Consider the following 22,518-nt stretch of genomic DNA (forward strand, 5'->3'; position numbering starts at 1 on the left):
TGCTGCTCACTGCTCCCCTCACCTCCCAGGGGGGGATCAAGGGGGTGGATCAAATCCAGAGAGTAATTTGACCACACCTAGAGTGTGTGTGAGACACTCATTGGTACTTTGACCAACTTTACTGTCGCTAAACATGCAGAATTAGATTGATAGGCAGCTGCTAGTATGCTTAAAGGCCTACTGAAAGCCACTACTAGTGACCACACAGTCTGATAGTTTATATATCAATGATGAAATCTTAACATTGCAACACATGCTAATACGGCCGCTTTAGTTTACTAAATTGCAATTTTAAATTTTGCGCCGAAGTATCCTGACGTGACGTCACGCATTGTAGAGGACATTTTGTTCCAGCACCGTTCCCAGCTATAAGTCGTCTCTTTTCATCGCATAATTCCACAGTCTTCTGGCTGAATCTTTTGCAACTTGTTCAATGAATAATGGAGACATCAAAGAAGAAAGCTGTAGGTGGGAAGCGGTGTATTGCGGCCGCCTTTAGCAATACAAACAGCCGGTGTTTCATTGTTTACATTCCCGAAAGATGAGGGTGAAGCTTTACTATGGAACAGAGATGTCAAGCAACACGGTTGGATTGGACCACACACACAAAATACAGTGTATTATGCAGCAATCATTTCAAAAGATTGTGTTTCGAAGAGGGTCCCTTGCGAAGGGCAAAGAAGGGCATCGCCACCACCCGACGACTGGTGCTGAAGAAAGGTGCGGGGCCGACCTTCAGGTTGTACAGGTACGACGATATAATCTCACTAAAAACACTACTAACACAATAAGCAGATAAGGGATTTTCCAGAATTATTCTAGTAAATGTGTCTAATAAGATCTGAATCGCTCCCACTGTATAGTCTTTTTTTTTTTGACCTTCACTCTCACTTTCCTCATCCACGAATCTTTCATCATCGCTCAAATTAATGGGGAAATCATCGCTTCCTCGGTCCAAATCGCTCTCGCTCCTGGTGGCCATGATTGTAAACAATATTCAGATGTGAGGAGCTCCACAACCCGTGACATCACACGCACATCGTCTGCTACTTCCGGTACAGGCAAGGCTTTTTTATTAGCGACCAAAAGTTGTGAACTTTATCGTGGATGTTCTCTACTAAATCCTTTCAGCAAAAATATGGCAATATCGCAAAATGATCAAGTATGACACATAGAATGGACCTGCTATCCCCGTTTAAATAAGAAAATCTCATTTCAGTAGGCCTTTAACTGCTCTGAGCTTAACTTTATTACCAGGTTGAAGTTCCTCTGAGTTAAATGCTAATGCTGATACCCAAAGACATTTCAAAATGTAAACAAAATGACATGTTTAGTTGTCAACAGAAAGTGATGTTTATAACCACAATAACTTGCCTTGTTGCTCTGGTGGTACATTTTGGCAACTAACCGCTATTGGCAATCCATTTTATTTATTTTTTTCCCCAAAAGGTACCATGTAACGGAGCAGTGAAATACATTTTAGAGCCTGAAGTATTGATTGGAGAAGTGAGAAAACAACATGGAAAAAAAACTAAATGGTTTGTGGCCTCTGGGCTGTGAAAGAAATAAGTCAGGGCTTCAAATACAAACCTTGTTTCCACAAGAGTTGGGAAATGGTGTTAGATGTAAATATAAACAGAATACAATGATTTGCAAATCATTTTCAAGCCATATTCAGTTGAATATGCTACAAAGACAACATATTTGATGTTCAAACTGATAAACATTTTTTTTTTACAAATAATCATTGACTATAGAATTTGATGCCAGCAACATGTGACAAAGTAGTTGAGAAAGGTGGCAATAAATACTAATAAAGTTGAGGAATGCTCATCAAACACTTATTTGGAACATCCCACAGGTGTGCAGGCTAATTGGGAACAGGTGGGAGCCATGATTGGGTATAAAAACAGCTTCCCAAAAAATGCTCAGTCTTTCACAAGAAAGGATGGGGCGAGGTACACCCCTTTGTCCACAACTGCGTGAGCTAATAGTCAAACAGTTTAAAAACAACCTTTCTCAAAGTGCAATTGCAAGAAATTTAGGGATTTTAACATCTACGCTCCATAATATCATCAAAAGGTTCAGAGAATCTGGAGAAATCACTCCACGTAAGCAGCATGGCCGGAAACCAACATTGAATGACCGTGACCTTCGATCCCTCAGACAGCACTGTATCAAAAACTGACATCAATCTCTAAAGGATATCACCACATGGGCTCAGGAACACTTCAGAAAACCACTGTCACTAAATACAGTTGGTCGCTACATCTGTAAGTGCAAGTTAAAGCTCTACTATGCAAAGCGAAAGCCATTTATCAACAACATCCAGAAACGCCGCCGACTTCTCTGGGCCCGAGATCATCTAAGATGGACTGATGCAAAGTGGAAAAGTGTTCTGTGGTCTGACGAGTTCACATTTCAAATTGTTTCTGGAAATATTCGACATCGTGTCTTCCGGACCAAAGAGGAAGCGAACCATCCAGACTGTTATCGATGCAAAGTTCAAAAGCCAGCATGTGTGATGGTATGGGGGTGCATTAGTGCCCAAGGCATGGGTAACTTACACATCTGTGAAGGCACTATTAATGCTGAAAGGTTCATACAGGTTTTGGAACAACATATGCTGCCATCTATGCGCCGTCTTTTTCATGGACGCCCCTGCTTATTTCAGCAAGACAATGCCAAGCCACATTCAGCACGTGTTACAACAGTGTGGCTTCATAAAAAAAGAGTGCGGGTACTTTCCTGGCCCGCCTGCAGTCCAGACCTGTCTCCCATGGAAAATGTGTGGCGCATTATGAAGCGTAAAATACGACAGAAGAGACCCCGGACTGTTGAACGACTGAAGCTCTACATAAAAGAATGAAAAAAAATTCCACTTTCAAAGCTTCAACAATTAGTTTCCTCAGTTCCCAAATGTTTATTGAGTGTTAAAAGAAAAGGTGATGTAACACAGTGGTGAACATGCCCTTTCCCAACTACTTTGGAACATGTTTCAGCCATGAAATTCTGAGTTATTTTTATTTGCAAAAAAAAAGAAAAGTTTATGAGTTTGAACATCAAATATCTCGTCTTTGTAGCGTATTCAACTGAATATGGGTTGAAGAGGATTTTCAAATCATTGTAATTTCTTTATATTTACAGCTAACACAATTTCCCAACTCTTATGGAAACAGGGTTTGTAAGATCTTGAGGTCTGGGTCAAAGTCCTGGACTGAACGACGGCCAGACACACTTTTCAGTCGCAAAAACCAGAAGCTGCTTGATCCGATTTGAAGAGCGGCCTAAAATATCTAAATAGGACATCCAATGGTGAGAGTGTAATGGTCGTAATTTAGGAACTTATCGCCCGAGGTGGTCTCAGTTACAGTGCTGGCAAAATGAGCAGAGAGGCAAAATGTCTCCACTTGATCGCACGTGTCACCCCGCACTTTGAAGAGTGTCGAGAGCGACTGATTCATATGTCGCGGCCTTTCCAGTCAACCGACGTTGTGGTGGTGGGCTGCCATGGTAACCTGACACATCAGATGGTCCGCTTGACGAAAGCATGCCTTCGGAAACTGCACACCCAACTGGTTTGCTGCCTAAAAACTGGATTACACTGTATTGACAAACGTATTTGGCCACCTGCCTTGACTCACGTATGAACTTGAAGTGCCATCCCAGTCCTAACCCATAGGGTTCAATATGATGTGGGTCCACCTTTTGCAGCTATTACAGCTTCAACTCTTCTGGGAAGGCTGTCCACAAGGTTGCGGAGTGTGTTTATAGGAATTTTCCACCATTCTTCCAAAAGCGCATTGGTGAGGTCACACGCTGATGTTGGTGGAGAAGGCCTGGCTCTCAGTCTCCGTTTTAATTAATCCCAAAGGTGTTCTATCGGGTTCAGGTCAGGACTCTGTGCAGGCAAGTCAAGGTCATCCACACCAGACTCTGTCAGCCATGTCTTTATGAACCTTGCTAAATGCACTGGTGCACAGTCATGTTGGAAGAGGAAGGGGCCCGCTCCAAAGTGTTCCCACAATGTTGGGAGCATGGTATTGTCCATAATGTTTTGGTATCCCGGAGCATTCAAAGTTCTCTTTCACTGGCACAATTCCAAAAAAACAACCCCACAACAAAATTCCTCCTTCACCAAATTTCACACTCGGCACAATGCAGTCCAAAATGCGTTCTCCTGGCAACCTCCAAACCCAGATTGGTGAATCAGATTGCCAGATGGAAAAACGTGACTCATCACTCCAGAGAAGGCGTCTCCACTGCTCTAGAGTACAGTGGCGACGTGCTTTACACCACTGCATCCCACGCTTTGCATTGGACTTGGTGATGCATGGCTTAGATGCAGCTGCTCGGCCATGAAAACCCATTTTGTGAAGCTCCCTGCATACTGTAGGTGGGCTAATTAGAAGGTCACATGAACTTGGACTTCCTTTTTATCGTCATTCAAATTTGAACTTTACAGTAAAAATAAGATCAACATTTCATTGCATTAGCTCTCGGTAGTGCAGGATAAAAAAAGCAATAAGGTGCAGATATAAATAAATAGATGACTGTACATATAATATGTTGCACTTTTGCATATGCATCCGGGTTTATGGATGTATGTTATATTGTCTTTTTTATTCCAGCGAGTTAATCCATTTTGGGGGGAGTTGAGGGGAGTATTTAATTATGATGCGTTCAAGAGTCTTACGGCTTGAAGGAAGAAGCTGTTACAGAACCTGGAGGTTCTGGAACCTCTTCCTAGAGTCCAGCAGTGAAAACAGTCCTTGGTGGGGGTGGGAGGAGTCTTTGCAGATTTTCTGAGCTCTGGTCAGGTAGCGGCTTGATAATACTAACACAGACACTCAAACGTCTTAGCATATTTGCTAATGGTAAATATAGTAATGTTAATGGTAACATTGTTATATAATTGTTTTAGTTATATTGTAAAACTTGCAAACATTGCTTGGAATGATGAATGAAAAATCCTTTTGAGCAAAAATGTTAAGGATTATTTCCTGTGTACGGCATCAACATAGGAAGTACGTTTTCAACCCGTAATATCTGCAGTGAGCAAACTCGTCCAAAATCGTTTATGAATTTATTATGGCTCTACTGAAAATGTGAGGGTCAAAAGTATACATACAGCAATGTTAATATTTGCTTACATGTCCATTGGCAAGTTTCACTGCAATAAGGCGCTTTTGGTAGCCATCCACAAGTTTTGGAGTTTTTGACCACTCCTCTTGACAAAATTGGTGAAGTTCAGCTAAGTTTATTGGTTTTCTGGCATGGACTTGTTTCTTCAGCATTGTCCACACGTTTAAATCAGAACTTTGGGAAGGCCATTCTAAAACCTTCATTCTAGCCTGATTTAGCCATTCCTTGACCACTTTTGACATGCAAAATCTAAAATTGTAATTTAGTAAACTAAAAAGGCTGCATTGGCATGTGTTGCAATGTTAAAATTTCATCATTGATATATAAACTATCAGACTGCGTGGTGGGTAGTAGTGGCTTTCAGTAGGCCTTTAACTCTATAGCAGGGGTCGGGAACCTTTTTGGCTGAGAGAGCCAAGAAGCCAAATATTTTAAAATGTATTTCTGTAAGAGCCATATAATATTTTTTGTAATAACATTGTTATTCTGAAGCTAACTGTGGAGGGGGGCGTGGCCTGCGGGCCTGCATCGAAGTGGGGTGTTGCCAGGATCAGCCTCGAAATCAGCGACAGGTGTGTAGATTTCCCATCTGGGCCTTGTTATCTAACCACCTGCCGCTCGGTTATAAGCAGCAGCCAGGAGGAGAGACGGGGTTGGAGCTGGAGCCAAAGCACAAGCGAGGACGAAAGACAAAAAGACAATTGCTGGAAAACAACTGAGAGACTTATTGAAAAATAAAACACTATTGTAACCCTGAAACAGGCTCTCATGTTGGTGCTTAGTAGTCTGAAGAACCCCCAGAAGGGCAAGCCCCACACTAACCAATAGTAAATAAATAACTTCCTACCATTAACGCAACTTCTTAAACAGGTGTGGTAGAAAACGGATGGATGGATTAAAAATGCATGAGAATGTTTTATTTTTTGAACATTATTTTTAACACTGTGATTACAAGTGGAATTATTCATTACTTATCATGTTAAGCAATGTCAGCTCAGATTTATCCGAGAGCCAGATGCAGTCATCAAAAGAGCCACATCTGGCTCCAGAGCAGGGGTAGGGAACCTATGGCTCTAGAGCCAGATGTGGCTCTTTTGATGACTGCATCTGGCTCTCAGATAAATCTTAGCCGACGTTGCTTAACACGATGACTAAATAATTCCCCTGGTAATCACAGTGTTAAAAATAACGTTAAAAATATAAAACATTCTCATGCATTTTAATCAATGCATCCGTTAAAGAAGTCGCATTAAAGGTCAAAAGTATTTTATGTAATATTGGTTAGCTTTATAATAATGTTATTTAAAAAAAAAAAAAAGGACTTAATATACTCTAAAAATGTTGGTGTTACTTAAAAATGCACGCATTTAGTTGCAATCAGGAAAGTCCAAATAACAGAGGAGGGGTAGAATTCTCTTGTCAGAGCGTGGGATGACATTGTACAAGGGTACAGGTCTACGGGTTTCTCCTCATTGAGCTAAATTGAATCCTGTCTCTGTTTTATTCCTTGCTTCTTGTCTGTTTAATACATGTCATCAGTGTTTGAACCTGACAGTTGTATTCAGTGTTAAAAATATTATATGGCTCTCACGGAAATACATTTTAAAATATTTGGCTGTCATGGCTCTCTTAGCCAAAGAGGTTCCCGACCCCTGCTCTATAGTGTGCCACACTATAAGAAATAAAGACCAAAAGAGGGTGTTTTGGTAAAAAAAAAAACAGTATACAGACAGACTAGAGTCTTGAAACACAACAAGGTGGGATCGTTCCTCAACGTTGAGGAGTGTCTGCACAAAAGACGCCCGACGTGACCTAAACAAGCAAACCAAACAGCGCCTCATGGCTGCTTACCTGCTGTTGAAGGGGTTCTCCCCCGCCGTCACGTGACTTCCACTGGGACCAATCAGGAAACTGACGCGCTCGTAGAAGCTCCGGGAGGCGGGCAGGGGGGGCGAGGCCTGGCCCTGAGTGGCGGACGCGGAGGCGACGGCGGCCGGGTCTTGCGAGCCCCTGCAGTAGGTCTGACCCTGGCAGGAGATCTGAGAGCAGCAGTCCGGGTCCATGCAGTCCACGAGACCATCTGGGAAAGGGAAGGAAGAAGTGAGGGAAGGCTGAGATGACCCGCTGGGAGCGTCTCCGTTATGGCGCCGAGCTCCGGCGCACACGGGCGACCTCGCACGTGAACCCGGCATCATTAAACTGACAGCACGGATCTGGGATCCTACTTTTAATTATTGAAGAAGCGCGTCGCCTGATGTGACCCTCAAAAGTTTTGGACTTGTTGAGCAGGCGTGCGGAGAGTGGAAGTGTAATTGAGCTGCTTTAACGAGGACGTTTGCATATTTTTACGTGCACTCCTAGACTCAAGATTGGGACACTCGGAATCTAGAGGTGGGAGTGGAAGGGGATGAAAGTATTGGGACACCTGGCTTTTCCAACAACAGGAAGTGAAAAGTCAAGAAAATGTGAAGTTTTACAATAAGTTGGATTCAGGTTGTATGGTATAGTATTAGTATAGTACTGCCATACTAATGAATCATTTTACTGCCTCTAGTAAGTACCTGCCCCCCCTCCCCCTCCCGCAGCCCCCGTCGTCACGTGGTGACATTGCTGTTCTACCAGCAGAGGAGTATGTTCGGCAGCGCACAATCACAGAGTACTTACAAGCAGACAGTGTGTAGACAGAAAAGGGAGAAGGAATGCATTTTGGCTTAAAAACTAACAATGAAGGTGAAGTTATAACACTGAAACACCCTCAGGAAGAGGTACTTTAAGACATGGCTAGCTCGCTAGCGGCAGTGTTGTAGCTATTTCCAAATATCTGATCCTTGTCTCCATGGCAACAAATAAAGTTTCTTACAAGTACTATTATCACTGCAGGACGAGGAATAGCTAAACATGCTTCACTACACCGTAGCTCAACGGCATCACAATGTAAACAAACACCGTGGGTGGATCTACACCTGACATCCACTATGATGATACCAGGTACAGGAGCGATACTAAAATTGATTATGTCGATATTTCTTGGCATCACTACATCTTTCGTTTTTAAAAAGTGTGTATTAGGTATAGAAAATATGGAAATATGTCTATGGACACATAAGGACTTGGAATGTGACTAATGTATCCTGTAACTACTTGGTATCGGATTGATACCCAAATGTGTGGTATCATCCAAATCTAATGTAAAGTTTTACAGAGAAGAAGAATAAGTGATTATTACATTTGAACAGAAGTGTAGATAGAACATGTTAAAAGAGAAAGGAAGCAAATTTTAACGGTAAATGAACAAGTAGATTAATGATAATTGTCTACAGTTTGTCCCTCATAATGTGTACAAAATAATATATGACACAATATGTTACTGCATATGTCAGCAGACTAATTAGGAGTCTTTGTTTGTTTACTTACTACTAAAAGACAAGTTGTCTAGTATGTCCACTATTTTATTTAAGGACAAACTTGCAATAATAAACATATGTTTCATGTACCCTAAGATTTGTTGTTAAAATAAAGCCAATAATGCAATTTTTTTGTGGTGCCCTTTATTTAGAATAGTATTGATAAGTATCAGAATCATTTTGGTATCGGTACCAGCATATTGGTATCGGGACAACACTATGTTGGATAATACCGTGGGATTGTTTGTCTCATTGGTGAGGTCAGAGGTCAATGCTGTTGGACCTAAAGGAGGACCTGCAGCCTCTCACAAGTAAACCATTGGAAGAACATCTGCAGGCTGACGGAAGTACAACTTGAACATTCTTAGGACTGTTTTTTTTTTTATGTTACGGTAATAAATTTTCCATCCATCCATCCATCATCTTCCGCTTATCCGAGGTAGGGTCGCGGGGGCAGCAGCCTAAGCAGGGAAGCCCAGACTTCCCTATCTCCAGCCACTTCGTCTAGCTCTTCCCGGGGGATCCCGAGGCGTTCCCAGGCCAGCCGGGAGACATAGTCTTCCCAACGTGTCCTGGGTCTTCCCCGTGGCCTCCTACCAGCTGGATGTGCCCTAAACACCTCCCTAGGGAGGCGTTCGGGTGGCATCCTGACCAGATGCCCGAACCACCTCATCTGGCTCCTCTCCATGTGGAGGAGCAGCGGCTTTACGTTGAGCTCCTCCCGGATGGCAGAGCTTCTCACCCTATCTCTAAGGAAGAGACCCGCCACCCGGCAGAGGAAACTCATTTCGGCCGCTTGTACCCGTGATCTTATCCTTTCGGTCAAGACCCAAAGCTCATGACCATAGGTGAGGATGGGAACGTAGATCGACCGGTAAATTGAGAGCTTTGCCTTCCGGCTCAGCTCCTTCTTCACCACAACGGATCGATACAACGTCCGCATTACTGAAGACGCCGCACCGATCCGCCTGTCGATCTCACCATCCACTCTTCCCCCACTCGTGAACAAGACTCCTAGGTACTTGAACTCCTCCACTTGGGGCAGGGTCTCCTCCCCAACCCGGAGATGGCACTCCACCCTTCTCCGGGCGAGAACCATGGACTCGGACTTGGAGGTGCTGATTCTCATTCCGGTCGCTTCACACTCGGCTGCGAACCGAACCGTAATAAATTTAGTATTTTCAAAAAGACCACCTTTAAAGCAAATGCATACTTCTAATAAAACTGATGGATTATTGATTATGCCGCCAAAGCTAACAGATCTCGGTTACGCTAGAACATGAATTTCAAATATTTCAAGGCAGAAGACGATTATATAAACAGGTCCTTTAAAACTGACTTTGAAACAACACTGCAAGAGAGTTGTATTTGTACATGGTGACGACGACGATGTCCAACATTGGATCCATGTACCGTATTTTTCCGGATTATAAGTCGCAGTTTTTTTCATAGTTTGGCCGGGGATGCGACTTATACTCCGGAGTGACTTATGTGTGAAATTATTAACACATTACCGTAAAATATCAAATTATCTCATTCGCGGAAGAGACAAAGAAAATGTCGGCAATCGTCACACACACACGTCAACCAATAAGAATTCGGCGGGCGAGGGTCATGGCAGAAGTGCATTGTGGGTAATGGGCTGCTAACTGCTATATGCTACTGCCGTAGCTATTAAAATGGATCATTTCATCGTTGGCGGTAACTTATAAAAAGTGAGAAGGGCTGAACAAAAATGGCAGCGAAAAGGAAATCATGTACTGCAGATTACAAACTGGATGTAGTGAAATATGCAGCAGAAAAGGACAAGAGGAAGCGGCGCATACCTTTGGAGTTGGCGGAGTTGTTTCGAAGCAACATCGAGGAAGAAGATTTCATGGGATTTATGGATTAGGAGTGAGAGATAGTTTGGTAAAGGTATAGCATGTTCTATATGTTATAGTTATTTGAATGACTCTTACCATAATATGTTAACCTATTAACTGCTATGTTAATAGGTTAACATAGCAGTTGCTTATTTATGCCTCATATAACCTACACTTATTCAGCCTGTTGTTCACTATTCTTTATTTATTTTAAATTGCCTTTCAAATGTATATTCTTGGTGTTGGATTTTATCAAATACATTTCCCCCAAAAATGTGACTTATACTCCAGTGCGACGTATATGTTTTTTCCTTCTTTATTATGCTTTTTCAGCCAGTGCGACTTATACTCTGGAGTGATTTATAATCCAAAAAATACAATAGTTGGTTGAGAAATGATCAGATTGCAATGGTCAAATCAACGTCACAACCTGACATTAAATAAACGTTGTCAAAAACTATGTTGTTTCAAATTAGTATTTGTGTTGTAGAACACTGGTTGGGAAATGACCCAAATTCAATGGTCAAATCAACGTCAAAACCCAACATTGATTAAACATTGTCAAACAGAATGTTTCAACATTATGTTTGACTTGCTAAAAGTCAGGACCTAATTCAACAAGTTCTCAATGTTTTCATGGCTTGTACTTGCTGGTTTTCCAAGCAGTTATTGTAGACGTCACTTTTATAGCTGTCAAGTTATTCAGGTTTTTCGCAGCTGTGCCCAAACTTGAAAGGGCCAGTGGGACTCAGGAAGGACACAGAGGGACAACTCAATCTTCTTTCCTTGTGATTTATTGATGCTTGATTTGAAGCAATCCAATAAACTGGGTTATCGGCGTAAATGAATGGATGAAATGAATGAATAGTCGAATCGTGGGTAGTTAAATAGTAGAATAGTTGATTAGTGGATAGTTGATTAGTGGGTATGACAATCTACATCCAGGCATGAGATGGGAGGTTGTGTGTGGGATTAGTGAGTCCCAACTAATGTCTATAAAATGCACACAAAGAACCGTTTGCACCTTCTCTTGTGACTGGCGGGCGGTCAGCGCCATAAAGCTGAGCGGGTCCCTGGGTAAATGGGGCGTGGACAACAAACAGGACAGACTAAGTTCAACAGCCCAGTAAGGCAATTAGTCTAGGAGAAGGATCTCTGATATAAAATAGCCCTTCCAACCCGCACCAAGCCAGCGTGGAAGGTGTAGGCTAATAACCAGCATGAAAAGTACGCCAAATGGCAGAAACATGCCGAGGCTTTCTTCCAGCAGTGGACTGACAACGGCTGATGATGATGATGATTAGTGGATAGTTGATTAGCCGATTAGAATAGCCGATTAGTTGGATAGTAGAATAGGCGATTAGGTTGATAACCTTAATCAAACCGAAAAAAGAACACATTAGTGTTTCCTAAACATACATCAAAATACATGCTTTGCTTTTCTTTTAAATCAACCCAAGCACAATTAATTTCCACTGATAGGGCCAAAGTTTAAGAATAAAGTTAAAATTTTCCAATAATATGAATGAAATTAAATTTAAACAATCCATCCTAATTATAAGAATAAACTTAAGCATCACTGATCTTTTGAAATGTACTTTCAGTCAACTTAAACAATTTGTATTTATCAGTGAACTTTTCTTTAAAAAAATTCCCCAATGAAATTATTTTCTTGAAACATTCCCCTCAGTCCAAACAAGCAATGGTCTCTTTGGTGAGTTTCTTTGCCACTTTCTTTGCCACCATCTCATGGACTTGAGATGTGTATGCCACTCGCCAGTCTGGTTCTTTCTTGAGCTGCTTCTCTGTTCGCAGGAAAGTGGCCAAAACTGCACTCCTGTTGTTGGGCAGCGAGGTTTGATCTTCAATCCAGGGATATTTCGTGTCCCAGTGGGGTTTGTCACTATGTGCATCTGCTTTGACATAGGTTAGGCCTTTTCTTATGATTTCCAGCTCTTTTTCCTCTTTTAGAGTTATTTATTTTCCTTCTGGTTGACAGTTGCCGCACCGGCATCCCCCACACTTGGGTTCGCAGGCGGTTCCAAAGCTGTCCCATTTCCACCAGTCTAAGAACTCTCTGCCAGATGTTGTCATCTTGGTTTCAGCAATTTCTTGATATTTCACTGCTGTAGTTCTCATTGACCGAGCAAAGTGTGTTTTGGATCTATGCATAGCCACATCCACTTCTTCAAAGAGGTTTGGATGTGCTCCTCAAACAGTCATTCCTAATGGGCTTTCCCAAAGGACCAGGTCCCCGATTACCTTTAATCTTTGTGGAGCGAGTCTTCCTTCACGGTGGCTGATGAGAAGCTCAGTATGCTTTGGTCTCTTCAGATCCTCTAGGTTGTCTGTAAAGAACTTCCTGATTTGGTAGGTTTGATTTCACTGTGCACTTTGGCAATTTCATCCAAGCCATAGCATACAAGCTCGTGAGCTCTCTCTGTGCCAGTAGGCATCTTCACTCTCACCTTGAGTAAATATTTTCTGGTCTTTACCGTCATGGTCATTCCTCCAACTCCTTGGACAACAAGGGTGATCTTATCATCTTGCAGGTCGAGTCTTCTGGCAGCTCTGTGAGTGATGTAGTTGGTGTCCGATGCCAGATCAATGAGGGTTCCAATTTTCTGTCCAGCATTGCTAGTTACTTCCAACAGAATCAGAATTACTGGTAACTCACGTGTATTTGCATCCAATACTCCAGGTTGGGTCTTTCCAGCACAGTAAGTCTTCACAGTCACATTGGTGAATGCCTTCCTGAACTTTTTAGCCATCTCTGGGGTGAGCTCAGAAATCAGCTCTTTTTGATCCTCGGTGAGGACGTGTCTTCTGACGTTGGGTCTTCCTCCTTTCCCAGGTTCTCTTCTTTTGGGGTCCCCCTTTAGGCAAAGAAAGAAGTGATGCCTGAATAATTCCTGCAGTCCCTGTTCCTGCACAGGTAAGTATCCGTACACTCCTCTTCATGACAATTTAGCCACCTTTTGCATGCTCCTAGCTTGTCCACAGCTTTCACTTTGTCGCCAGGCTTCAGTTCTTTGAACCGCTTGCAAAAGAAGAGCTTCTCCTGGTGCCTTTCATCTCCACAGACAACGCATCAAGCTTCCCCTGTGAATCTGGTAGAGGCAAACTTATTTTCCATGTAAGTAGGTTTCTTCTAAGACCTTTCACTTACACCAAGCCGCTCTAGCCTCTCCAGGATTTCTTCTTGGGTCTTCAGGAATTTGAGGAGGCTGTTGAAGTGATTGTCTGCCGTCACTTTGCTTCCTGGGTTAAGCATTAATGTGAGCCAGTCCCTCTTTATGTTGTCCGGCAGCTTACTCTCTATTGACTTGATCACATGAGGGTTGTTTATGGCTCTGATGTTTCCCAGCACTGTCAGGTCATCCAGGGCCTTTTCCACCTTTTGGATTAAGTCAATCACTTCCCCTGGACGGTTTGACTTTAAAGCAGGGATCTTCTCCAGTTCTTCAACTTTTCTAAGGCAATTGTGGTTTCATTGCCATACCTGTTTTCAAGCACTCTGAAGATGTTTTCCGCATCTTTGTATGTTGACAGGCGTAGTTCTCTGCTTATCCGCTCATCAACACTGTCCAAGAGCTGAAACTTCTTCACTTCAATGGAGCCGGTCGGCTCTCCCTGTCTTTGCAGTTTCTCCCACTCGCTACGCCATTGATGGAAGTTCCTTTTGAATCCATAGAACTTGGGTAGACTGGTGGGTTTGATTCTCAGCACCAGCTGTGGAGTTGGTTGGAGCTGGGGTTCACTTCCTCTTCTTCCTTCCTCTGCACTTCTTTGTGCTGTTAGGAATTTGGCACTTCTGGCCTCGAGGACATTGCTGAGCGCCCTCAGGTCCTTAACTCTACCTTCCAGTCTAGGCCTTTGGTCATCGGGGATCCACCTTTCCCACTCAGTCATGCTTGTGATTGCATCTTTGACCAATGATTTTACTCCAATCCATTGCAGCTCATATCTGTCTCTGTTGATTGTAGTCACAGGGATTACCCGGTGATCTTCACTGGTGGTCCCTGCCTCATTTATAGCAGAGTTGACTTCGTCCTCACCATATCTGGACCAAAGGTTGTGCTGAACTTTTTTCCGGACTTCATCCAGTCTTGCTTCACACTCATCTGTGTTTTTTTTGTATGTCTTTTTGCTGCTGCATATCCAGTTTCATTTCTTCAACCCCATCAGACTTCGCCTCGATGTCCACCAGTAGGCCGGTCTCATAGTCATTGTTTGCTTCACCGACATCCCTCGCCAGTTTGGAAAGTTTGCAGAACTCTTCTTGTAGTTCCTTCCTTATCATGGTATCTGCAGCCCTGCTGAGGTAGTTTGCTTGCTTGGTGAAGACACTTTTGGCTAGCGTCCTCTCTTGCTTCACTGTTTTCCCAAGAGCTTCACTTGCCATGGTGCAGTTTTAAGTTAAACCTCTCTTTGCGACAGCAGTTTCTTTGACTTCAGGTCCTTAATCCTCGTCCACACTGTCACGCTGGTGGTTATCAACAGTCAAGTTCTTCAGATTTTTCACAGCTGTGCCCAAACTTGAAAGGGCCAGTGGGACTCAAGAAGGACACAAAGGGACAACTCAATCCTCTTTCCTTTTGATTTATTGATGTTTGATTTAAAGCAATCCAATAAACTGGGTTATCGGCGTAAATGAATGGATGAAATGAATGGTCGAATAGTCGGTATTTAAATAGTAGAATAGTTGATTAGTGGATAGTTGATTAGCCGATTAGAATAGCCGATTAGTTGGATAGTAGAATAGGCAATTAGGTTGATAACCTTAATCAAACAGAAAAAAGAACATTAGTGTTTCCTAAACATACATCAAAATACATGCTTTGCTTTTCTTTTAAATCAATCCAGCCAAAATTAATTTCCACTGATAGGGCCTAAGTTTAAGAATAAACTTTGAAAAAAATCCAATAATATGAACAAAATTAAATTTAAACAATCCATCTTAATTATAAGAATAAACTTAAGCATCACTGATCTTTTGAAATTTACTTTCAGTTAACTTAATCAATTTGTAATCAGTGAATTTATCTTCTTTAAAAAATGTCCCCAGTGAAATTATTTTCTTGAAACATTCCCCTCAGTCCAAACAAGCATTTCTTTCATTTGGTTTTCTCACCAGTTGCGTCTTCTGAGTCCACACAGGAGCTGTCTTCCTTCCTCTTAGCAGCATGTCAAAAAGGTGACTGACTGGAAGCTCAAACATTTTAAGCATTTGCTCTGAGAAGCTGAACTCAATCAAGCCAATCCGTTGGAAGCAGTTGGAGATGTTCAGCTCTCAGCTCTCTCTATTGCCCTTTCAGGCCTGGAGTGTGCTCTGCAAATCAGTGGTATTTTTTCTGCTCTGTACTTTGACTTGACAATAGGCTATTCTACAAAGCCAAGACAGTCAAAACCTGACTTTGCCACGCATCAAGATACCTAAATTAAGGCAACTAAACTGACGGAAAGATGTGTTATAATTTGTCTTCGAATGTTCTCATTCATCCCAGGTCATTGCATTCTTAGGGCATTCAATCCACAACTGGACTACTCAGTTTTTCTTAGAAGACGTTTTGTCTCACACCCAAGTAGGCTTAATAAGTTCATGCTTTTAAGGCTTAAAAGTAGTAGTCTTAGACTTAGATTGGTCGGATCTAGTCTTAGACTTGGATTGGTCAGATCTAGTCTTTGATTTGGATTGGTCAGATCTAGTCTGGTGTAAAAACCCCAATTCACCATCGACTGCAGCGCATGGTACGTGCTCTGAGAAGGTTATTGGCTGTGGGCTCCCATCCTTCCAGGACCTGTTTTCCTCCAGGACCCTGAGGCGTGTGGGTCAGATCACAGCAGACTCTTCTCACCCTGGACACAAACTATTCTCCCTTCTCCCCTCAGGCAGGAGACTACGGTCCATCCAGACCCACACCTCACGCCACCTGAACAGTTTTTTCCCCTCAGCCATCAGATACATGAACAATACCAAGATCTGATAGCTCAGTTACAGCTCATTTTACTACCTATTACCTCTTCTGTGTTACGTGTTTTATGTTGCACAAGTGTACCAAGAAAAATTCCTAGTTTGTGAACCCGTTCTCAAACAATGGCAATAAAACGATTCTGATTCCAATTATTTACAACCCAACACAAGGAGGGTGTGTCTCAGCAATGATGGTTCCAACCTACTGTAGTGGCACCAGCTAGTAGACTAGATCTGACTAATGTAAGTCTAAGACTATAGCTGACTAATCTTAGCCAATGACCATGAACTGATGAAGCCTCCTTAGATGAGGGCTGGAACGTCTAAGACAAACCAAACAATGGAGATGCGATCGATTGATTGTCCTGTGAATGTGTTAATGAACGTTGTGTTTCAGAGTAAACTTGTCGTAAAGATACTTTGTTAACTGATGGTTTCTGAGGTGAAGGTTAAGCTTATCTCTCCCCTGCTTGTTACAAAACGATAAATTGTTCCGATCCTAACACTTGAACTAGCTACTGTCTCTCTTAGTCAATCACGGGGAAGCTGTCAGAGCCCTGTGATTGGCACAACAGCGATAGGGGTAGGTCTTCATTGTTGGAGAGACAGGGGAACAAACCGGTGTCCTGCTTGAAAGAGCTTTGATTGATTGATTGATTGAAACTTTTATTAGTAGATTGCAGAGTTCAGTACAATTGACCACTAAACGGTAACACCCGAATACGTTTTTCAACTTGTTTAAGTCGGGGTCCACGTTAATCAACTCATGTTTTTCCGTCTTTGGTCCACTAATGTTTGTTGGTTCAATATTAATGTGTGTTTAACGACATTTAAATTAAAAAAAAATACAAAAACAAAGATTTTGTCAACGAAAAATGCCACGATGCCTCTGAAGACCTTGAGCTACATGTATCCATGTTGTTGTATTCTGTGTAAAAGGCACAGTACATACTACCGGAACAACTGTTTGATATGGCTCAGATCTCTGTGTGTGGACACCATGAGCAGGAACTTTGCATTGTATATTGGGAACAAATAAATGCCTTCCTCAGAGAGTTCCCACAAAGATAGAAGGATGAATGTCTCGATAAGATTGAAAATGAAGAGATTTTACCATGAATTGATTAACGTGGACCCCGACTCAAACAAGTAGGTCAGTTGTACAGAATATGTACTGTACTGTGCAATGTACTAATAAAAGTCAATCAATCAATCAATCAGTCGGAGATGACTAAAGACTCTCATCCAACTTGGCAATATAAATAATGTAAAAACAAGTGTATACTCTACTATTGTCACTACTCAACTGCCAAAGAACTAAATACACCTTAATATGTGTTGCTTCCTACCAAGGTGATCAAAAAGGTCAACCAAAGAACGAGATTCCTCTACAGAATCTCCTCTCTGGTCAACAAAAGCACCTTGAGGATTCTAGCGGGAACTCTCATTCAACCCTTCTTCGATTACGCATGCACCTCCTGTTACCCCAGCACCTCCAAAACCCTCAAATCTAGATTCCAAACATCCAAGAATAAGCCAGTCCGGTTACTTTTAGACCTCCACTCCAGATCACACCTCAATCCAACCCACTTCTCCAAAGTGGGGTGGCTCAGGGTGGAGGACAGAGTAAAACAACTTGCACTGAGCCTAGTCTATAAAATCCGCTACACATCCTTGATACCGAAGTACATGTCAAACTACTTCCTTAGGGTAAATGACCGCCATAACCACAACACCAGGGGGAGCTCCAAAAACCACGTTAAACCCAGATTTTGATCTAACAAAGGTCTTAAGTCATTCTCTTTCTATGCCACATCAATGTGGAATGCACTCCCAACAGGTATAAAAGTAAGTGCATCTCTATATTCCTTCAAAAGCGCTCTAAAACAACACCTCCAGGCAACTTCAACACTTTACTAATACCCTCCTCCATTCACATCCCATCTCCCCGGATTATAAACAACTCAAATGTACTTCTAATGTATATACTTGTTCTTATGCTATGTGAACTCACTATGTTCTCTGCTGGCTGTACATATCCTACTAAATAAGACCTACACTGTTTCAATGTCCACATTTCTCTGTTGATGCAATTTCTGATGACTGAAGTTCTGATATCAATCAAAGCTCCCCACCCACCCCCCGGATTGTAAATAATGTCAATAATTCAATGTACATACTATGATGATTAACTTGTGTGATGACTGTATTATGTTGATAGTATATATTTGTACCATGAATTGATTAACGTGGACCCCGACTTAAACAAGTTGAAAAACTTATTCGGGTGTTGCCATTTAGTGGTCAATTGTACGGAATATGTACTGTACTGTGCAATCTACTAATAAAAGTATCAATCAATCAATCCTATACTGTATATACCGTTATACTATTTGACCTTGCACTGGTACAGTATTTGAATACTTTACTTCTACTTGTACTGATACCGCCACCATAACTGCTGTAACTCATTGTACAACTTATTGTCCTGTAAGTAATGTACATCAGAGGTATTCACATTTTTGTATTTTTGGTATTTAGTGTATTAGATTCTGCAACTAGTGTTTGTATCTCATTGTACGCAATATCTGAAGAACATGGACAAAAAGCATTTCACTGTGGTGTACTCTGCATGTGACCAATAAAACTTGAAACCTTGCTAACGGGGTTGTTGTAAAAAGCAACCACTTTCCAAAAGGTGAGCTCCATTACCAATCTTCTGCTCCAGATAACCATCTCTGTTATCTTCTTGCTTCATTGTTCTGTTGATAAAGTTTACAATAAACAACATTTTTATAGGCCAACACCTTTGTTGCCCTCCTCATTTTAAGTTGTGGGCAAGTAAAAGGCCAATAAAAATGCTGTTTATTGTTAGCGATATTTACTGAACCAAGAACAAAACAGGTACCTGGAGGAGCAGAGAGTGTTAATGGAGCCCTCCTTTCAAAATTTAGCCAACGTGAATCCGATGCAAGACGAACTGTGACAAACTGACAAACTGATCAATAAAGCGGTGTCTATATTTTTGTCTAGATATACATGATTCATTGGTTTACAAAGGGCACCTTGGTTTTTGTGTTGGTTTTCTGTTTGACTGACTCTTGAACACTGTCGTGGTTATCAGACAGCCAAGTTTCCACTGGATACAAAACGATTGTGGAGAGTTTGAAAAATATTGGCTCCAAAATAAAATGCTCTGTTTCTCAGGCAGATTGCATTTTAGTCTTTGAAACAACAGATTGGCTGGAGATGGAAGTGAAGTTAATTTGTCAACGGTTTTCGCATGAAATTTTACCACGTTGACACAAATGGAGGAGGATATGCTGATTGTGGGTGTCTAAAAGAATGATACATATTTTGGGCAGCTTTTGACACTTCTTCCAATCCCGTCCTTGCACGCTACACCGCTACAGTTAGATTTTTCCACTCCCGTCCTTGCACGCTACACCGCTACACCAAAGATGACGGAGAAAAGACGCTGCCGAAGGTGAGCCACGTAAATAAGACCGCCCACAAGATGGAACATCCTTAAGCGACTGTCAGAAAGCGGCTTGAAGATGATGTGTAAAACATCATCTATGCATCGTTTTGAGCAAAGAACCACCATTACATGTTATGTAGACCACAAGGAAGTCTTTTACATTTAGAAAAAAAAAAAAAATAACAAGATGACTCCTCTTTCCGGGTCCTCTTACCTCCTTCGTTGTCCTTTCCGTCCGAGCACAGCGTCTCAGTGGCGACGTCGCACCCCAGCCCCCGCCATCCCGACTGGCAGATGCAATGCCAGACGTTCTGATCCAGGACGCACCTCCCGTTGTTGTTGCACAGGCCGGGGCAGCCGTCTGTCAACACATCATGTACGTGTCAAGCAGTCAGGAAAGGAGGCGAAGGGTGTCGTGGGGCGGTGAACATAGATTGGACAGGGGGGGGGCAAAGGGGGGACAACATGATCAGACAAGTGTCAAGTGAACATAGATAGAGCGTCGAACACCTCGGACAGGACTCACGGGAATGTGTGAGAACGTTCTGTTGATTCACATGAGTGAACATGGAGTGGAGACCATCGAGAGCGCCTTTCAATTACTCGGAATTATTCCGCAACACGCGTGTGTCACGTCACCGTGTGAGCGCTTTGTGGTGCTGGACACTCATGTGAAGTAACAGCCACAGTGAGGGGAAGTGGGAGTACGGAGGTTCATTTATGTCTATTACCAAAGCTTTTTTTTTTTTTTAACCTGATTTCTCTGCATTTGAATTTTGTGAACTGGATTTTTGTACGCCAAATTATGCTGACAATTTTATTGAACAAAAAAATGTTAGCAAAATCTGTGCTTAAAGTTCCAGTGTATACAATTCAGGGTAAAAGGAGCAGTGTACAAAAAACTGTAAAAATTCAGTTAAAAAAAACAGTATATAAAGATTCAGTGCATCAAAAATGAGTGTAAAAAAAAATCAGTGTAACCAAAATCAGTATGAAAAATATTGATAAAGTTTGAACATATCCAGCAGGCTCCATTGAAATGTTCATGATGTTGTATTATGCCAAGTTAGCCCACTTTACTGCCTTTCTTAATGTTTTGTAAGGGTCGAGTCACATGACTTTAAACTTGACACCTCATTGGCTGGTTCAGAGACAGGCTGGATCGCTTCAGTCTTAATTTACCGAAAGCAAGTCTTGCTTTTTGAAGCAGCACATTTTTTTGAAACTCTATTTTTTATTACACTAAATTTTATACACTGATTTTTTTTTTACACTGACTTTTTGTACACTGAATTTTTTATACACAAAATTTGTATACACTGAATTTTTAACAACATTTTTATACACTCATTTATTCATACACTGTTTTAGTAACACTGACTTTTTATACACTGAAGTTTTTTACACTAAATTGTTTTTACTCAAAATTTGTATTCCCTATATTTTTATACACTGATTTTTTTATACACAACATGTTTATACACTGATTTATTAACACTGATTTTGTATACACTTTTTTTTTTACTCTAAATTTTTATGCAATGAATTTTTATACACTGAATATTTATACAGTGAATTTTTAAACATTTTTATACACCAAATCTTCATACACTGATTTATTAACAATGAAGTTTTTGTTACACTGATTTTTTTCATTCACTGAATTATTAACAATGATTTTTTTTATACACAAAATTGTTAGACACTGAATTTTTATACAATCATTTAACATAACATTTTTATACACTGCAGTTTTTTTACATTTATTTTTTGTCAATCTAATTTTTTTATACATAAATTTTGGGTTCACTGAATTTTTATACATTAAAGGTTCATACCCTGATGTATTAACACTGAATTTTTTTATACACATATTTTTATACATAACATTTTTATACACTGATTTATTAACACCGAATTTGTATACACTGAAGTTTTTTTACACTTATTTTTTATTCACAGAATTTTTTTTATACACAAAATTGTTATACACTGATTTTTATACAATGATTTATTAACACTGAAACACCGAAGTTTTTTTATATTTATTTTTTTTTACTCTAACTTTTTTTACACACTGATCTTTTTATTAAATGAATTTTTTAGACTGAATTTTCTATACACACAATTGTTATACACTGAATTTTTATACAATGATTTATTAAGACTGGATTTGTATACACTTAATTTTTTTTTAACTCTTAATTTTTTATACATTGATTTTTTATTTACTGAATTTTTAATACACATTTTCATACACTGATTTATTGACACTGAAATTTTATACGCATTGTTTTATACACAATTTCCATACATTGAATTTTTATACACAACATTTTTATACACTGATTTATCAACACTGAAATTGTATACTTTGAATATTTTACACTGATTTTTTATTCACTGAATTTTTATACTCTGAATATTTTATACAAAAAAATGTTATACACTGATTTATTAACACTGAATTTTTATAAACTGAAGTTTTTTTCCATTGTTTTTTACTCTAAATGTTTTATACACATGTTTATACACTGATTTATTAACAATGAATTTTTATATACTGAAGTTTTTTACATTGTTGTTTTACTCCATTTTTTTATACACAACATGTTTATACACTGAATATTTTTACACTGATTTTTTTAT

At 40.7% G+C, this 22,518-nt stretch overlaps 1 protein-coding gene across 1 annotated transcript in view; it reads right to left on the minus strand.

Moving 5' to 3' along the window:
* Nucleotides 1-22,518, minus strand: part of si:dkey-237h12.3 (teneurin-3) — a 627,006-nt gene that overhangs the window by 158,046 nt on the left and 446,442 nt on the right. The window contains exons 16-17 of the mRNA XM_061892022.1: nt 20,084-20,230; nt 6,997-7,225 (exon numbers count right to left, since the gene is read on the minus strand). Coding sequence (XP_061748006.1) covers nt 6,997-7,225; nt 20,084-20,230 — 376 coding nt within the window. The remainder of the gene's footprint in view (nt 1-6,996; nt 7,226-20,083; nt 20,231-22,518) is intronic.

The sequence above is a fragment of the Nerophis ophidion genome, linkage group LG29 (genome assembly GCF_033978795.1).
Source record: "Nerophis ophidion isolate RoL-2023_Sa linkage group LG29, RoL_Noph_v1.0, whole genome shotgun sequence".
Taxonomy (NCBI): Eukaryota; Metazoa; Chordata; class Actinopteri; order Syngnathiformes; family Syngnathidae; genus Nerophis; species Nerophis ophidion.